This window comes from Sus scrofa, chromosome 13 (assembly GCF_000003025.6).
Source record: "Sus scrofa isolate TJ Tabasco breed Duroc chromosome 13, Sscrofa11.1, whole genome shotgun sequence".
Taxonomy (NCBI): Eukaryota; Metazoa; Chordata; class Mammalia; order Artiodactyla; family Suidae; genus Sus; species Sus scrofa.
In genome coordinates, this window is record NC_010455.5 from 185,175,929 (window position 1) to 185,191,403 (window position 15,475).

The window sequence follows — 15,475 nt, forward strand, 5'->3', positions numbered from 1 at the left end:
TTTAACATCTCGTGCCCTTCCCAGTCTCTTTTCCTTCGGGTATTTGTTGTTAACATCAGTGGGTAAGAAACACCGTGCACACCTTTTCGCCTTCCCTCTAGAGCCCGAGGAGACAGGCGGTGTATACACTAAAGGACGGCTGCTTTCCCTCTGCCACGGCAGGGTGGAAAGCGTGGGAAGCGGGCAGCCTCCTGAAGATTTGAGCGAATGGGAGCGCCTGGGAGAAGGAGAATCTCTCCACCCCATCCCACGCCCGTGGAGGAATGAGAGCTGCCGAATACATGGCCCGCCCCCAGATGTCCCGCTCGGGCTAAACCCAGAAGCGCTTGGAGCGCGGGGGCCCGCGACCGCCTGCAGCATCAGCACCATTTCCAGCAGTTCCGCTTCCGCGAACTGGCCGCTGCCTGAGAACCAGGCTGCACTCCCTTCTCCGCCCGGGGTTCTCCGTCAACGTGCAGATCGCCGTCAGACTGAGCGTGTGGCCGCCACTTGCGGACGTGCTCGTGCTGGCGGAATCTCCCCAGCCCCTCTAGCTGAAGGCATCGGGAACCGAACTCTCGTCTCCGAGCTCGACTGCGGACGAATCCTGGGGCAGCGCGCCTTCCGACAAGCGGCCGTCGTGCGGCGCGGAGGGATACGCCTCGGCCGTGCCTCCCCTCCCCTCCCCGCGCCCGCGCCTCCGCCCCCGTCTCCCTCCCCGCCCGGCTCTGCTGCCGCCGCGGCGGCCGCTGATGCTGCTGCTGCCGCCGCCGCCGCCGCCGCCGCTGCCTGGATATAGTGCGGCAAGGAGCGGAGCTTGCAGTCACTTTGCAAGGAGGAGCGCGCGGGCTGCGGGCGGCTGGGGCACCCCAGCAACGGCGGCGGCTCTAGCAGAGGCGGCCGTGACAGCGAAAGGTTCTCTCTCCGGGGCTGGACTTAATAACTTTGGAACTGTCCACCAGTGTCACGTCCTGAACATGAGCCTCCTCCTCTCCTTCTACCTGCTCGGGTTGCTTGTCAGTAGCGGGCAAGGTAGGAGTGTGGTGCTTTATTGCATTTACTTTCCCTCCCCCTTCTACCCAACCGAGAGAGGCAGAGGAGGCACAAGAAGACTTAAATGACATAACTAAAGTTATAGTTATTGTTGTTGTTATTGTTATTTCCCCTCTTTATTTTAGCTGCCGCTAAAAATTCTATCTGTTCTGTGGAGACCCTTAAGAGAAAAATACAGAATGGGAGACGGGCATCATTGAGCAGGAGATCGAGGCAAATTGCATCTTTTTCTGGGATCTTGGCTTTCTCTGATTTTCGTTATCAAAAATTGGATGAGTATGTTGATGTATGTTAACAGTTAAATATCTGAGGTTGCGGAAGGAAAGGGAAGCAGCAAAAACTATCAGCATTAAACTCGTTTGTGAAATGTCTCTGTTGTGTGCAAGAAATTTAGACTTTTTTTTTTTCCTTTTTCTTTCCCAAGACCCCAATTCCTGAGTGAAGTGAACGATGATGGCTTATTTCTGTTGAGAACTAAGAGGGGCCATGGATGTTGTGTGTAAGAAGGCAAATGGATAAAACTAGGGATGTGTTGCAGTCATTCATTTTCAGCCCCCCCGCCCTGTTAATATAGCAAGATTGAACATTTTTATAACATCAGATTGTAATTATACCTGTAGGCATGTTTTAGCTTGTGAAGAACTAGTGGGATTTTTTTTCCCTTAAGAAAAAAAGAAAAAATGAATAGCTTACGAGAATAACCTGAGAGAAAATTTGGGAAAGGTACCTCTGTTTACCTTTATAGAGATAAATGTGAATTTATCTTGCTTTATTTAGTTTACACTCACAGAAAATATATTGATAATAAATGGAGGCATTTTCAACTGTCCAGACAAGTTTGGACATTTAATTGGAGACAGAAAATGCTAAAACATGTATTGTTGGAAGTCTTCAAAGAAAAATAATATAGCAGTAATTTTTGTGATGTGTGATATTCGCAGAGAATCTTATATTATTAGTGTGGCATGAAATTGTTTTTTGAAAAAATGAATTACAGCACAAGTTAAAATATTTCCCCTATATTCAATTCTAAGCTTTTAGCCTCTTCTATGTTCCTCATTTGGTCCAGCAGGGGGTGGTAGAGCTCCATTTTTAGCCCAGAAATGGTGGTTGTGCTCTTCCACACTCACTAGGTCCTTCTATCATTCTTCAGCAGGGCTTGACATTTTGGATGTGAATCCTTCCTTTCTCTGCCCTTCTCCTCCCTAAAGCTATAGTGTTAGTGGGTGAAGACACACGATTGGATGCAGATTTTATGTTCAGTAATCAGAATGCAAACACTGGATGTTGCTATAGTTTGTGAAGTGTCTTGCTAAGATGCTCCTCATTTTTCCTTACTAACATAGAGTATGCAAAATTTTAGTCATAGCAAAATTGCAGATGTGTTTCTCTGAAGCTAATATTGCCCCAGCCAGTTAGCTGAATCATTATTATATCAAAGATCAACATACACTTTATGCCCTGCAGATATGCTGCTTTAATTTTTGGAGAGCTGCTGATTGTTTAACTGTTCATTTATAACATAGAGAGGTATTTCTGAATACTGAGAAGCAGAACCTGAAGACTGCAGTTAAAATATCACTGCAATTAACCAAGTGTAGAAAGTGTGGAGTAAGATGGGGGCACATTAGGAAGGAAGTTTATGCAGATTTAGGATTACATTGTGACTGGTTTGGAGAAGAAAAATGTCTTAGTTGTGGAGTCTGTGAATTTACCATTGTGGGCATTAAGTGTGTTGGAATTTGGGAGATACAAGGGAAGTCTAGGAACGTTGAAATAGTACATACAAATACATACAGTTGGAGTTTGTATATGTAACACGTCCCTGGAACTGCGATTCACATCATTTATAATTCAGGATGCGGGGTGGTTATAAAAAGGGGCTCTAAGACTGAAGCATGCCTGAAGGGGAGCCCATATTCACTGTAATGAAACAGGGAAGGAGGGGAGCATCGTTCTAAAGATCTATCTAGCAGAATTTAAAAATGCATGGCACTCACAGAGCAGAGATGCATAGCAGAGAGCCCTAGCTTTTGTGAAACAGAGCATGTGGTATTTCTGTGCCGTGTGTCCTAATGAAGTCAGATGCTTGGAAACAGCAATCCTGATCCTGGGGTCCAATTCCTCTCAGCCAGTGTTTTGTTCTCCAATTAAGGATGCAGCAGCAAATATCAGAAGCACCACTGGGAGCAGTTTGAAAAAAATGCATCTAGTGTAACTCATAATTTTGTTTATTCTTTTATAAATGGGGCCATGGAAAAGCCACCAATCAGTGATCCCTGGGCTTGCCTTAGAAATACTAAAATCCCAGCTTGCTGATTTATGTTTCCAACAATATACTTGCAGGGGATTTTATGAAGCATGATTGAAGCTATTGCTTTGGAAAGTGGTGTGCAGTTAGACTGGGGAAAGGCAACGATGATGTATTCCCTTTTAAGTAGTCAAAACGTTTTGAACTGCAGCAGTTGAACAGGAGGAAATGACGGAAGTGAAAAACTGACTACCTTAAGTGGATGCCAATACCATAATTAGGTAACAAGGCCTAATAGTTCTAGTTCTAACTTTCAACACAACGTTATTGTTCTACTGTAGCGAGAGCCTTTTTTTTTTTTTTTAATTGTAGCAGAAAAGCTCCTTTAAAAGCCTCTCATTTCCACTGCAAGATTCATATCTAATGAAGTGAGGTTGGGATTTAATTGTCAGGGAGTCTGAATTGAATTGTCAGTGGAACAGAGATTCCATAACTCTAACTTTTGCAATTATCTTTCCTTTGTATTTAAAACTTGGTCACAGCCTCTTCATTGTCAATCTCAAGTGGTAACTTGAGTCTGTGATTCACAGGACATGTGCTGTTTGAATCTGTGTAAATTTAGATTCCCAAATTGTAGTAAGTATGGGTGGCTTTCCTGAATCTTTTTTAATTTTTAAAATAGTTTTCTTCTTCTTATACAAATTACCTAAGTGTGATTCATAAACATCTATTACTCAGTGTTCACATACATAAATTAGAAGCATTGTTGTACGAAAATATAAAGCCAGAAGAGAGCTATTCATCTCTCTTATAATCCAGTACAAGATACATACATAGAACACTCACCTAAGCCAAAATCATGGGGAGAGGAGGGATGAATTGCCCAGTTAATTAGTTAAGCTCACAGGCATCTGCATATGATTACTCTTTCTGGGAAAGTGCTAGTAAGATATGGTTTGTAGAGAAGTGTATCTGTAAAAATAAAGCACAGGTGCATGGGTATCTGCTAACTTCAGGTCTACCGGGAGGTCTCCACAAACCTATCTTCTGGGTAGAGTGTTAAGCAGACACAGCCTCTCTTATCTTCTTGGCTCTAATTCTTTGATGTCAGCCTCTTTTTTGGTAAGGTTTCTAATTGAATCAACTCCATATTCATTTGCACTTAGAGAGGATAGGCTATGTAAATTAATATCGTTATTGTTCATGAATAACCAAAGGGTTTCTTTCCACTGCTTTATGTCAAAGGGATTACGCAGAGCCTTTGGTCTAGTTTGTAAAGCTGATTGGGAGTTCATAGAACAAGAAGGGAAGTTGGGTCCTGAGTGTTCCTGGAATCTTTTCAATGACACAGGGCTAATGGTCTGTCAGAGGTAACGCCCTATTAAAGAAGCGATTTGTGGAACAAAAGAACCTCGGGCTGACCAAGAAGAAATTCTCAACTTCATATTGTCCTGTAAATAAAATGGATTTTTTTTTTTTTCAAACAGGGATCTAATTTGTAATGAGACTGAGAAATGAGCTGCAGAGATTGAGGCTAGTAACTGAGCTGAACAGTCTCATTTGTTTTTTGCTTGTTTCCTTGTAAGGGAGCAATGAGAATGGAAATAGGGTGGTCAGTCCAGAAGACCCTGGAACTCCTCTTGCTGCTTTCTCTGGCTTTGACATGTGGGAAATGATTTTAATTCATTTATTTTCAGGGTCCTCTCTCACAGCAGCGAACTTTCAAGAGCATGAATAAAGTGCTCCATAAGTTGTAGAGCTAGTCTGACTTGCTTTTTTTTTTTTTGATCTAAAATAAAATTAATCCTCTAGGATTGGGTGTATGCAAAATTAATTTAGCAATTTATAATTTTAATATTCTGAATAAAAAGAATGTCTTTGTTTTTCAATGATTATTGATCTAGATTCTAAATTTCTTGTGCCCTTTTTACTATCCCAATTATATTGAAGCTAGGGCTATTTAAAAGATTATAAATTTGTTTTAATTTTCCAAACTGTGTGATATGAGAACACTTTAAGATGCAACCAGTGCTTTTATGCTTTTATGAAATGTAATATTCCTGCGCTTCAGAGAGCCAAGGTATCTTTAATTGTTCAGCAAATAAAAGTGGTTCTGTATGGCACTCTTTTAAATATTTTAATACCTTCTAGCTATTTACAATTATAATAATATTGCTGAACTCCAATAGCTATCAACATACTTCCTAGTTTCACTTATTCATTTGTGCCACTAACAATTCATCAAACATTATGAGAGATATTAGAAAGCTATGATGTAAGGAAATAAACTTGCCTGACTTTAAACAGTTAAGAGGCGAATGAGACAATTTTGAGAGTATTTATAAGCATATCAATCAGCAAATGATCCTTTGAAGAATTTCAGGGCAATTAATGAAAGTTTTCTGGGCAGAAATGGAGAAAAAACACTGGATTTGGAATCAGAAGACTTATGAAAAGTCTTTTTGACTTTGAAGAAGTAACTTCATCTCACAGAACCATTATTTATTTGAGAATCTGATAGAAAAATATCTGGCTAGTTAGCTTTGCTGTGCTGCTTGAGCAACTGTCATAAGAAGCATGGGTGGGCATCTTATAAAATGTCAGCCCTACTATACACACATTGTTTATATTTCTGTATAATATACATACATACATATATGTATATAAATCTGTCTATGGTTTAAAAACATTATTTTTTTAAAAATATCATAAGCTGCTCAGTGATTAGAAAAAGGTATTGAGTGGGCAGAGCTAAATTCATTGATGAGAATGGCTCATTCATCAAACATGCATTACATACAGTGTCTCAGACATCTTATTAGGCAGCATTCATCTGAATGATTATAAAAGCTGTGTGATGAACAACCTTAGGGGGCGCTAACATAGTCATCCTGGTAGAACACATATTTATTTTCACAGTTTTCCAGCAGAGGGCAGTAAATCGTCTTGAGGAATGTGTCTTTTTTTTGTATCCCAAATCTCTTCCATTGGTCAACACCAGGCTGTTATTATTCACCAGGAGGATTAGGATGGCATTCAATTAGGATAAGTGACATACTAAAGGTCAAAGAGAAAAGTAAGTGGGTTAATAACTAGAGCTCTGGTCTCTAAACTCTTAATTCAAACTTCTGCATAGATAAAATAAATTAATTAAAAGTTCTTCAGTTCAAAGTAATTACTTAAATTCTGTGCCATTTTGTCAGTAAATCAAATAACAATTACTTGTTGAGGCCATACAATGACTATAACCTCAGCATCTTATAACAGTACAAACCTCTTGTTCAAAGTGCTTTCAACCACCTATAGCTAAAGATCATCAAGAATCCAAGAGAATACTTATTTTATGAATGAACAGATTTAGAGGAACTATCTGATTTTCCTGTATCAATTATAGTTAGTAGTTATCTGGAATTAGGATTCGATTTTCCCACTTCTAGTTCAATGCCTGTATTTTTAAATGTCTTTAATTTGTATTTGTTTGAAAATTTGTGAGTGGAAAGGGAGTAGTGGTGTATAGAATTCAAGGTTTATAGTTGCGAAGACAAAACATATAGGTTCAAAAAGCCAAAGCAGCATATGAGAAATCAATAAACTGCTCAACTAAATGTTGCAAAATTACAATGGACACCATATAATTAATTACAAATTAAATGGCTTCAATAGTCCTTACAAATTCAGCACCTAGAGAGAGCTAAAACTTGTTCAGTGTTCATTACTTACCTGGCTTTACATGTACTAACTAGCATAATACAGACAAAAATCCTCTAATTATCATCGTATTGTATTCCCTTTTTACACTCGAGGTCCGTGAGTCATAGAAGTTTAAGGAACTAAGATTGCACAGATAGGAAACAAAGATTTGAACTCAAGACATGTACAAAGAGTTGCCTCTTTCTTGCCAAAACTCAGCCTCTGGACACTGGCACTGAATTGAATCATGGAGACAGAGTTTGAGGTAAAATAGAAAAGAGTAGCTTTATTGCTTTGCCAGGCAAAGGGGGCCACTGCAGACTAGTGCCCTCAAAACTTTGTGTCCTATCCTGGAGCAGGTATCGGGGAGCCTTATGGTGTTCAAAGGGTGGGGCTTGATCAGCTCATGGACATTCTTCTGATTGCTGGGTGGGGAGGTAATTGGGAACCAGCATCATCAAACTTCTGGTTCCAACCTGTCTGGGGTCTGCATGCTTAGGGGCAGCATACAGTTGACTTATTAGAACCTGTGGAGGCTTCAGCACCTGTAAAACAGCTCCAAGGACATATACTTTTATCTGTAGTCCTTGAAGAAGAACTAAAAGTCTTTGACTTTGTTGAATAGCTAAACTGTTATTATTTTGTGTTGCTTGACTGCTTTTTTTCTTTCTTTCTGCATTTTCTCACTTCTCTGATTAAATTGATTCTTTGACTAAAGTTTTTCTACAAAGAGGCAGACAGAGGAAATGGGTTGAGGGTCTATTCTGGGAAGGCCTCATCGTTACCAGGATATCACCTTGTCACTTATGAAGCAGAGGGGACATTGGCATGGTGAGACTAAGCAGGGAAAATAATACAAGGAGAAAAAAAAGTAGGGGAACCAAGTTGTAGGGAAGGAGACGAATGTTCAGAGGACAGAAATAATCCAGTTTAATTTTTTTAAGGGTTTGGAAAGGTGAGTTATGGGACTTAATTACGGGAAGTATTTGTGGGACTGGGAGGCAGTCAGGCCTTGAGGCCAAGCTGAGTTTGACTCTTGTGAAGATCTGTGGGGGCCATTGTTTGGACAGAAAAATAACATGATTAAAATTTTCAATTGTCTTTATGTCTACTGGCCACATGTCAGTGGACCAGAGGAAAATGAAAAAGGAGTGAATGGACATGACATGTTTCTGTGGAAGAATTAATGGATTTAAATGACACATTCAATCCGGGAAATTGGGAGGAAGGTGGCATCTGAAGTTTTAAGTCTGTTTGACAGAAAGAATGGTTCTATCTTATCAGAAATAGGAAAGCAAGTAAAGAAAATTGCTGATATTAAATTAGAGGTTTTTTTTTTTTTTTTGCTTCTTTGTAATTTTTAAAATTGTATGGTAAGTTCAGGAATTCATGGAACGCTTAGATAGAAATGTCAGTGTTAAATCGGGAAATACAGACTGCTGATCTTTGTCACTTCTTCAGACTTTTCTCTCCTTTCATTGACTTCTATCTTTATTCCTCTCTTCCATCACTGCTTGTACTCTAATATTATTTAGTATGCCTGGAATTTTGGATAAAATCTCACAAGCATCTAAGTCAAATTTGCTTTTCTTGTATATTCTTAATTCATTTTCCCTGTCTTTAGCCATATTTTTATTATTATTGTTAAACAAAACAACATGTGACAAAATAAAAGAAAAAGAAACCCAAGAAACTAAAGAAAGAAATTTTGATATTAATATGTAGAGCTGAATTCTATTCTATTAGTGTCCAAAAGAAATAATATACTCTATACTAGGGAGCTACAGCTGGTCATTTTCACTCATTATCTCATTTAATCCTGATAAAACCACTTTTGATAGATGATGTTTTGAAATTGGAAGTGTCTGATTTGCCTAGAGCTATTAAGTATGTTCTGTTTGCTAACACCAAATTTACAGCCAAGAGCATAAAATGCTTTTAAGGTAAAATTTAGCCTTTTCTGCTTCAGTGTGTGTTTCATGCATATTAACTCATACACAATTGGTAAATGGGGGATGCTGTAGAAATTGTGTTGATCCATATGATTTTTTCAGGTCGTTCATTTTTAAGTGACCAAGAGCAAACTTTCTCACAATTGCAGAGGAAGCCTTGGCCATCCTTGAAGATATTAAGAAAAAATTTGAAAAATATGAAATATGCAACTCTTAGTTTGTGTATTGAGTTTAAGTATCATTTTGATTTCCCCTACATTATATATCTGGTGACACTAAGTGTGCATTTGGAGAAACTGGAAAATCATTTTCCCCTGTATGAAAAAAATGTGTTTGTTTACTTGTTTGTTGTCTTTTTTGTAAACGACTATACCCTGGATCATACTTTTCATTTTAAAGCGAATGTCCTTCAGGCTTGCATCTTGAAAGAAGATACAAAAGCTAGATACAGTACTACTAGAGATTTGACTCTGCTGGGATTTTAATTAAGATAGTTACCGGTTTTGTTAGTGACTTGTTTTAAATTTCTGTAGGTTTCAAATGTTCTGACCTCTGATCCTGTCTTTTTCCATAAGCCTTGATATTTTTTACTGTGCAGTTTTGCAGACACCAGCATTTTTCAAGGATGCAAATATGGTGTTATAGCAGAAACACATGTCACTGCTTGTAAAGGAAACTAATGTAATATGACTAATACCTATATTATAATATAAAAGAATAGGTCCCAATTTAAGAAAATAAGCACATTGTACTTTGTTTTAAGTATTAATGAGAAACCTTGTGGACAATTTTTCTGTTATTCTAACTTATCCATTCTCAACCAGTTTTATAGTGATTTTAATAGAGATGTTCTGATTATACTTATATTTATTGTCCTACTTAATTTCTCTCTGATTATTATATTTTACTGATCATGGATGTTCAATATTGCCTGAGTAGAGAAGTTGCACTTTTATATTATAGCATTAACTGTGGGCATTTATGAGAGAAATGTTATACACAGATTATGTGAAGGTTAAAATGTATAACATGAGGAATGTGCCATAAATTTTATCAAAATACTGATCTGTGATATTTACTTGTTTCTGATTTAACTTTATTTACTTAGGTAAACTACTTCTAGCTTTCCAAAACCAACTGAAACTAAACACATTTTCAGTCTTGTTTACTTCTTTATCATCTTTTTTTCATAGAACAACTGGCTTCACACTTCCTATTCTAGATTTTATACTAATACTTCCTACCAAGTTAAACGTTTTAATTATCAAAGAGTTAGAGTTATGTTATTAAATTTAATATTTCAAAATCTATATAAGAACACACTCAGACACAGTAACTGATGAGAACTTTTGTGGTCAACTTTAACTTGCTTATTTGAAGTCCCACAGTTATCCTGAAAGGTAAATACTATTCCTGATTTAGAAAAATATGCAAATGAACCTCAAAGAGGTAAAATTAGTTACCCATGAAGAATGATTTAAAATATGGTAAGACCAGGGCTTGCTGTAAATATTTTACCCTAAATACAGAACATTTTCCTGTTGTAATATCTCTGTTTTTGCCTAAAGTATGCTTCACTGATACCTATGAAGCAGTTCTCAAAAATCCCTTCTTAATACAGTACATATTTTATACCACTGTGCTCTTTAAAGTTACTTTTGGACTATGTTTATGGGACATATGAAGTTAATTTTAATTAGAAGTTTATTTTTCAATTGACTTATTTGTTAGTTCCTGACTTAGAACTGTTAAGACTTCTGCCTTTTATTTATTTGCACAATCCTATTCTCTCAGCCCCATTGCTTGTTACTGTGCATGCTGCTCTTACACCATTCCTGGAATTCCCAGACTTGGTCCCTGTGTGTGTTTTACATATTTCCTGTAAATTGCCTGTGACTTACTAGTCAATGTGCAAGGCACGCTGAATTCTGCATGCCAGACTTTGCTATATTCTACTGTCACCTTCCATGTGAACTCCCTGAAAGCAAGAATACCCTTCTATGCTGGCTCTCCATAAATTAGAGAGTTGTAAATTCATGTGTTTTCCTGGAACATAATAGATGCTTAGCAAATATATGCTGAGTTAATATTTAAATATTACCCAGAAGAGAAACAACATGAGATTTATATTTATATATATATTTAAATATTACCCAGAAATATATATATATTTAAATATTACCCAGAAGTAAAACAACTTGATATAAATATATATATATTTTTTTTCCTTGATTTCAGATAATGATTTGGTTTGTTGGGAAGTATTAATGTTCTGGTATTTATATCATTGCCATGAGCGTGATAGGCTTTTAATAAATACATGAGCACCAATAAAATAATCAAGTTACAGTGATTATTTAATTCAGGAAGAACAGGAAAGATGGTCTGCCTTATCCCTGATCTTATCTCCTGTACTGAAAATTAATTAGACTGGGAGTAAAACAGACTTAAATCTTGCTGTAAGATTTGTTCTTCTGCAGCTTTATCTGAGGCATAGGACATAGTTATCTAGTTGGAGTTTCAGAGTCTTCAGTATATTGAAATAAATGTGGGAGATATAATATGTTGATAATGATATAATTAAATAGATTAGATATTGTCAATAGTAAATGTCTGATATGTCAATAGAGCAGGTATTTAAGTCCTGAAAACTAGAGATAATCCCCTGGGGTTAATTAAAAGTTGATTATTCAATCAATGATATTGGAAGCCGATTCTAAATTGTTTGTGTGGAAAGACAAGTAAGAGAAGAGTTATTTTTACCTAATTGTTTCATAAGCACTTGGATTTTTTTAAAATCTTTTTTTAATGAAATTCTGGTAGCCATGTTTTTTCATGATTTTATGATGTTCTCTAGGTATGACTTCAGTGATAAAAGTGCTTCAATTAATGGGACAATACATTTTCCGATACTCCAAAATGTCTTTATCACCTACTTATTTGTCTGTCTACCATTTATCCACTAATGTTACCATTATTGTGTAAGCCTGGAACTTGAAACACAGTTTGCAATTAAAGTTATTACTACTGCTTCCAATTCAACTATTTTTACTTCCCTTTCCCCCTCAAACTACATGATTTATAATCGCCTTAATTTGTTATCTACATGAAACATTTTATTTCAAAACCCACACAGAAGCCCCATGCTAATGCATTTTACCTTTATGGGGATTGCATGTGGTCTGCAATTTAGGAAGAAAACTCAGCATAGGTTATTAAATGATATTATCCTATCTTCTATGCTTTCCTGAAAACTTGCACAACCATATTCAAACCGAATATGAAATATTCAACTTTAGTATTCTCATGATATTAAGATAAAACTTAATACAGAATTCTGAGAAATTATGAACTACCCTAAGTTGCTAATATATTTTCTCTTTCAAGTCCCTGTTTTATTTCTCTTTTAATGAAACATTTTATTAAAAATACCCTTCTTCCTGCACTGTACATTAATAAACGGTTTGCTTGGTAAATGGTGACTTCTTTAAGTAGAATATGTCTCCTACTTGCTGGGAAAATCAAAGGATTTAATTTATAGGCTACAGTGGAGACAAGACTTTATTCAGTAGTGAACTTTCACTTGTCTCTTCCCGTTTGGCTGCCTCTAACTCCTATACCAGTTGAAAAGTCTCAGTATCTCAGGCTGTGTATATGGATGTGGATATGTGATGGGAGAGGAGAAGTTGTTCTAAGAAGTAAGGTGTCGGGAGTTCCCGTCGTGGCGCAGTGGTTAAGGAATCCGACTAGGAACCATGAGGTTGAGGGTTCGGTCCCTGCCCTTGCTCAGTGGGTTAACGATCCGGCGTTGCCGTGAGCTGTGGTGTAGATTGCAGACGTGGCTCGGATCCCTCGTTGCTGTGGCTGTGGTGTAGGCCGGTGGCTACAGCTCCGATTAGAATCCTAGCCTGGGAACCTCCATATGCCGCAGGAGCGGCCCAAGAAATAGCAAAAAGACAAAAAGAAAAAAAAAAAAAGAAGAAGAAGAAGTAAGGTGTCTTTTACTGATTGTGACTCTAGAATATATTCTAACTGAGCAGAAGCGAATGCAAGGGCCTTTGACTGAGAAAGGAAGTAAACACTCCTGGTACAGGTTAATCGCTGTTTTGTTTCAAGAAGGATAATTCATCAGCTGAAAGGGAATAGGGAAGTGTGTGGTGGGGTCAGACTTTGAAGAGCTGGGATAAAGTCTGACATAGTTATATACATATAATGGGAGAAGGAGATACGCAACAAAACATGGTAACTTTCTTTCCTCAGCAGTGCTATTTGTTAAGTATTTGATGAATTAACTGAGGAAGGAAGTGTCAGAGATAACCATATGCAGACAATAGTTACCGTGGTAGGGACAGATTTTAATCAATAATATACTATATTGGGAAGAGTGTATTGTTATATTCAATAGGATAAAGAGCCTAATGTGAACTGAACTCACCTTTTTTGTACAGAGGTGACTGGGAATTTTTGTGTAGAGAATGAGAGTGTAGGGAGGGGGTGAGTGGCAGCTCCAGAGGGGGAGGGATATAAAAAATTGTGAGAGCCAAAAAAGAGGCGGATTGGTGCCACTGCATCCCATCTGGGTTTGTTAACTGGTTCTTAGAAAACTGAGGCTTCCATCCTCCCAGGGGGGCTAGGAGACAGGGGTCCTATCTCCAGGTACTGGCTGGAACAAATAGTAAATTCTCTTTGGTAGTCATGTTTTCTCAGGTAGGCACTTTAAGGGGGATGAGAGACATCCTTAGGATGTGACCTTGAGTTGTGGTTGCCAAGGTGAAGGGGAAGGGAGTGGGATGGACTGGGGATCTGGGGTTAATAGATGCAAACTAGTGCATTTGGAATGGATAAGCAATGAGATCCTGCTGTATAGCACTGGGAACTGGATCTGGTCACTTGTGATGGAGCATGATGGAGGATAATGTGAGAAAAAGAATGTGTGTATGTGTGTGTGTGTGAGAGAGAGAGAGAGAGACTGGGTCACTTTGCTGTATAGTAGAAAATTGACAGAACACTATAAGCCATCATAATGGAAAATAAAAATCATTATAAAAATCATGATAGTGTTTTGATCAAATCATTAGGTTGGGGTCTCGTTGAGAAGAGGGCTCAGTGGAGCCTGGCTAGAGTTTGGTCAAGGAGAGAATCTTTCTCAGAAGAAGATGAGTCAGTCACCCTGCAGGGTAGTTTCATATGAGTTGCCTTGTTTTCACATTTGCACTATATCTAAGAGTTCTGAATGAATTTCATAACAGAGAAGTAGTATTTAATAAGTACAGGATTTCAAATTCAAATTCAGTTAATATTTGTTCCTAAAACTTTACTCATTCCGCTGAATGAAGCCGGGTTCTTTTTAAGTAGTGAAGAATTGCTGAAGGGAGAAAGAAAGCATTAGGTGTAGCTCTAGTTTCAGCTACATTCTTTCTGGCCATTTCTTTTGAATGGTTAAACTCTAAGTAAGTAACCACCAATCAGTAAATGAGTCAATCTTTCACTGACATAAAAGATTAATGGGCATGGAGAATCAACAGGATTTAGAATATTGGGGTCTGGGTGGTAGCAAGGTGGGGCAGTTCTATTGTTCGGGTTAGTATAATTCATTAAGGATTGTATGACATTAATATTTAAATATCAGCTGTATTTTTTAAATGGCTTCTCTTATTGTGAAACACTGTAATTATTAATAATTGAGTAAGTCATCAATTTGTGGTTGACTTATTGAGTACTTTCATAATGAAATTATAAGAGTTTAGGATGCTTTTAGAGGCAAAGAAGAAGAACGCATTAAAAATGTCTTAAAAATAAACACCTATTAAACCATAAAAAGAGCTATCTGGAAGTAAGTTTGGATTTCATGTTTCTCCTCCATTTTGGCTTTTCCCCTATGATTTCCTTGAAGAAACATCACTGCAACAGCTTTAGGCATCACATTCTTAGACATTGAAATCTGAACTTAGGAAAACAAAATAAACACTCATTTGAGAGGCCTTGTTTTAATAGTAAAAAAAAAATCCCCCCATGTCATTTGGCAGATTTCCTTCAATTCTCATTGGCTAACATTCTTTCATGTGAAATTCCCTAAACCAATCAGTGGTGAGAATGACACATTCCTGGTTTCCCTTGGCTAATCAACTCCTTTTTGTTGCTGAGGGGAGATCTGAAGAATGAGGGAGGGACATAGTGTATGGTAGTTAGTCAAATGTGTCTGCCATGGGGTTGTTGAAAAGTATTTTTTTCCTATTTTTTTTATTAAAGTATAGTTGATTTACAATGTTGTGTCTGCTGTACAGTAAAGTGACCCACACTTTAAACATACACACACACACACATTCTTTCTCTTATATTATCTTCCATCATGTTCTATCCCAAGAGATTAGATATAGTTCCCTGTGCTATACAATAGGATCTAATTGCTTATCCATTCTAAATGTAATAGTTTTCATCTGCTAGCCTGAAAGGGCCCTTTTTGATAAGGAATACAAACAGTATTAAAAGTCAGTATCTAGCACTTACAGTGTTCCATGTTTCTGTGCTTTGTGTGTGTGATCTAATTTAA

At 37.6% G+C, this 15,475-nt stretch overlaps 1 protein-coding gene across 2 annotated transcripts in view; it reads left to right on the plus strand.

The window, feature by feature from the left end:
* NCAM2 (neural cell adhesion molecule 2) overlaps window positions 354-15,475 on the plus strand; it is a 503,610-nt gene continuing 488,488 nt past the window's right edge. Inside the window, exon 1 of one of the 2 annotated variants that reach the window (XM_021070859.1) lies at window positions 354-1,011. In XM_021070859.1, the coding sequence (XP_020926518.1) occupies window positions 732-1,011 (280 nt within the window). In that variant the 5' untranslated portion in view covers window positions 354-731. The remainder of the gene's footprint in view (window positions 1,012-15,475) is intronic. The other variant, XM_021070858.1, reaches the window with a different exon arrangement.